General features: G+C 36.2%; 1 protein-coding gene across 1 annotated transcript; it reads left to right on the plus strand.

The window, feature by feature from the left end:
- The first annotated feature begins 405 nt into the window (after positions 1-405).
- On the plus strand, positions 406-1,599 carry LOC103950519 (F-box/kelch-repeat protein At3g06240). The gene has a single exon (XM_009361743.3). The coding sequence runs from the start codon at positions 406-408 to the stop codon at positions 1,597-1,599; it is 1,194 nt and encodes a 397-aa protein (XP_009360018.2).
- The last annotated feature ends 2,892 nt before the right edge of the window (positions 1,600-4,491 follow it).

Here is a 4,491-nt window from a genome sequence, read left to right on the forward strand (position 1 = left end):
TCATACTTTATGCATAGATTTAAGCTCGGCTTTGAGACATGAATGGGCTTCCAAATGACATTTTTGGGCCTCAACAGTGGATATCATGTGAATTTTCCTTAGTTAATTTAATGCAAAATTAAAAAGTAAAATTTAAATGGCTATTTTTATAGCTGTAAAAAAAATAAAAAAAAAATAGTAAAATTTGAACGTATGATCCTCCATAAAACTCGAAACTAATAGCTATATATGTTGTGGTTGTAGAACTCCAAGTTTATTTAATATTGTTAGATTTTGGAATCTTATGTGGTAATATGTTTGAAAATTGAACCTCGACCCATCAGGCCTCAGGGACTTCAAGTTTGATTTAGTTCATCCCTCAAACTGGTGGTGTTCTTTCTTTCCTGTGTATATGGTGAATAATTCATGTGGAACCAAACTGCAAAAATGCGTGAAACTGAAACTCTTGAAAATAGGATGGTCGAAATCCTATCCAAGTTGCCAACCAAGTCTCTAATGCGATTCAAATGCTTACGCAAGTCTTGGTGCACTCTCATCAATTGTCCAAGTTTTGTGGCAAAACACCTCAACAATTCTGTGGACAACAAACTTTCATCCTCCATTTGTATCCTTTTCAACCGTTCTCAGCCTCACATTTTCCCGGACCAGAATTGGAAACAAGAAGTTTTTTGGTCCATGATTAATATTTCCATTGGTAGTGATGAGCACAACCTTCATTATGATGTCAGGGACCTAAATATACCGTTTCCATTGGAAGATCATGATTTTGTTCAAATTCTCGGTTATTGCAATGGGATTGTCTGTGTAATAGCAGGGAAAAATGTTCTTTTATGCAATCCTTCAACAAGGGAATTCATACAACTTCCCGATTCATGCCTTCTTCTACCTCCTGCTGATGGAAAATTTGAATTGGATACAACCTTTGAAGCACTGGGATTTGGCTATGATTGCAAAGCTAAAGAATATAAGGTTGTGCAAATTATAGAAAATTGTGAGTATTCAGATGATGAGCAAACATACTATCATTGTACTACTCTTCCTTACACGGCTGAGGTATACACTACGGCTGCTAACTCTTGGAAAGAGATCGAGATTGATATATCAAGTAATACCTATTCCTGGTCTTGTTCGGTTTACTTGAACGGAGTTTGTTATTGGTATGCAACGGATGGCGAGGAATACGTACTTTCATTTGATTTAGGTGATGAAACATTTCATAGAATACAATTGCCTTTCAGGGGAGAATCTGGTTTTACATTTTTTTACATTTTTCTTCGTAATGAATCTCTTGCTTCTTTTTGCTCTCGTTACGATAAAAGTGGGGATTCTCAATCATGTGAAATATGGGTAATGGACCGCTATGAAGGAGTTAAGAGTTCATGGACAAAACTCCTAACCATTGGATCCTTACAAGGCATTGAGAAGCCATTGACATTTTGGAAAAGTGACGAGCTTCTTATGCTTGCTTCCGATGGAAGAGCCATCTCTTATAATTCTATTACTGGAAATATCAAGTATCTTCATATTCCTCCTACTCTCAATAAGGTTGTAGATTTCCAAGCTCTAATTTATGTGGAAAGTATTGTTCCATTGAAGTGAGTTTGAGGGAAATGTTCCATTTTCTCCTCTTTAATTTGTATGCATGAGTTTGCATACGAGTTTGCATTTTTTAATTTAATTGCTCTGCGGCCTTCGTACTATGTTTACTTATTATGAAATGCCTTTAGTTTTTGTGCTTTCCATATTTTGTAACGTTATTCATTTTGAAAGTGTATGATAATTAATTTTTTTAGAGTTAATTAATAATAATAATTCCCTTATGTTTTTATTTTTTTTTCCTTCAAAATTCCCTTCTTAAAAACCTAATAAGTTTTTACTCATTTAACATAATCAAGTTTAACCTTCTAGCATAGAAGTGCAAACATTTGTATGACACACCCCAACCCAATAACCACATGTTATTGGGTCGTAATATGCTGGCTGTCACTAAATTAACAATATAATACCATTGTAAGATGACATCACAAGACCAACTTAATGACAAAAGCTCATAAGATAATAATGATGTGAATGAATTGGAACCAAAGCGTTCATTAATGAAATCAAAGTTAACTAAAAACCTAACCAATCTCCTCACTTGGGAACACATGTTTAGGGATACAATCTTATTCTTATCATATCAATTCAGAGTAGAAAGTAGTTCACACAACAGTTAACACAATAAAGTGTAGTGCAATGCGTAATCAAAGTACGATTATTCGATTATTACAAACTAGGTAAAAATGCAACAAGGGAATCATCACCAAGTCTGTAGGTGAAAATCTCACTCCCAAGCCCACTTGTTACTTGCAGGGATTTCCTTGTTCTCGCTATGTCTTGAGGGGTCAAAAAACAAAATGTGACTCGATCAAATTTATCTAGTCAAAATCATTCAAACATAATAATATATATATATATATATATATATATATATATTGGTGTGTGTGTGTGTGTAATACTACCATAATAGTAAGACAATTCATATCTCAAGCTCATCATATCAAATAAAGTAATTCAATCAGACAATCAAAGTAATTCAAGTTGTATAACAAGCTAGTGAAATAGCATCTACTTGACCGATGATTATCGTCTACTAGTGAATCGAGCCTCTACTAGATATATCAGTACCTGCAATAAACTACTGCAGCTAGCTATACGGTATGTATGATGACCATGTGGTGAAAATAAATGACCAATAGTCTCAAGATAACATTTCCTTTTTTTGTAGTAGCAGATCTTCAGGCCTATGGCTTTCTACTCTAGTTCAGAATCGTCGCAATTCAACAGAGAAGAAAGAGAGGAATCCAGGCGGTGGTGGTGCCAATTTGGGGTCCGATCTGAGACTCGGTGAGTATGTAAAACTGTGGTTGATTGCGTTTCGGTATTCGGTGGCTCGATGAGGACAAATGAAGGAAGATAGGGACGATGAAAGAGAACTGGGAAATTGGCTTTGGTGGCTGTCGAATAGAAAGGGAAGGAAGAAAAGGTGGCGAGGGTGGAGGAAATGGAAAGCCCGCATCCCACTGATTTTATTTTATTTTTTAATTTATAATTTTTTTCAAATTTTTAATTTCAAATATCCACATAAGCCCATATTGACATATGACATCTAATTATTGTCCATGTAGACGTCATGCTATTAGTTAACGGAGGTTCTGACGAAAAAGTTAACGAAATATGAAAATGTTTCAAAATTATTACTCTAGGTACCAAACTGGAACGAAAAAAAACTCGATGTATGAAATGTTAAAAATTAAAAATTTTAGGATAGTAAACGGAGATTGACCCAATTTTATAATATCCATGTGGGCCTATATTGACACATGACGCCTAGTCATTGTCCACATGAACACCACGTCACCAATTAACGGAGATTCTGACGGAAAACATAACAGATATATGAAAATGTCCTAGAATTATGACTTTAGGTACCAGATTGTGACAAAATAAACTTTAAGTATGAATTGTCGTAAACCAACAAGCTTCAGTGTAGTAAATTGAGATTAATCCTAAATTATAATATGCATATACATATAATAATAGTTCAAAAACATTTAGTTTACAGAGCGATCCACTAACAGGTAAGTAGAGTGTCCTTCGTCATTAGGTTCCTTGCTTGGTTCCTTTTTGATGTCATCTAAACCTGTGAATGTGACATATAGCTTAATTAAGCTTTTATGGTCATGCTATGAAAAATCATCTAAAATTTCAATTTAGGCTTCGAATTCGCACAAACGAAAGGTGCCACGTGATTTACAACACCCAAAACCTTGGGATAGGTCATGGGTCCTACATGCCCCACCGTGCTTTGGCCACACGCCACCATATGCTGCCGCGATGGTGTCACGTACCAAGAAGACATGCCGCTGCTATTCACCGCAGCCGATGACCGCGCCACTGTGATTCAGTGAATACGCACTACACTCGCTGTCGCGATTCGGTGAGTGCGCCCCACATTCGCTTTCGCCGATGCCACCCGCCAGTTGTCGAATAATGGTGATAGGGTTGACGGAATATACCTTCTCCGTTAACGAATTTTGTTATTTCCAAAGGAAAAAGTTGCCTTTACCGCTAAACTTAATGGTGACCGTCGCCGTTCACTATTGAAAGTCGTCAGAAGATCACCAGAAACTCTAGAAAATTTACGAGAGATGCACGGCTTGAATTAGCTTGGTTTCTTCGTGAAAAATAACACAAAACGCACTAATTAAAACCCTAAAATCATGCAGGAACTTACCCACTCTGATTTTAACTTAAACAAAGGTCGAATTCTCCTCAGATTCGTCGATTTTCCTTCGAGGGAGCTCGTCTGATTCTGGAAATGAAAAGCACAGTGCATGCATGAGTTGGGGTCTTATAATTGAACTCAAAACCACATACATTTCTTCCCAAAGACCACATGAATTAATCATAGAAAATGCAAACCCAGTTGGATTTGAACTCAATGGTTTT

Source organism: the organism of the source record quoted next, unplaced genomic scaffold, assembly GCF_019419815.1.
Source record: "Pyrus x bretschneideri cultivar Hongxiangsu unplaced genomic scaffold, Pyrus_bretschneideri_v1 Contig266, whole genome shotgun sequence".
NCBI classification, from domain to species: Eukaryota; Viridiplantae; Streptophyta; class Magnoliopsida; order Rosales; family Rosaceae; genus Pyrus; species Pyrus x bretschneideri.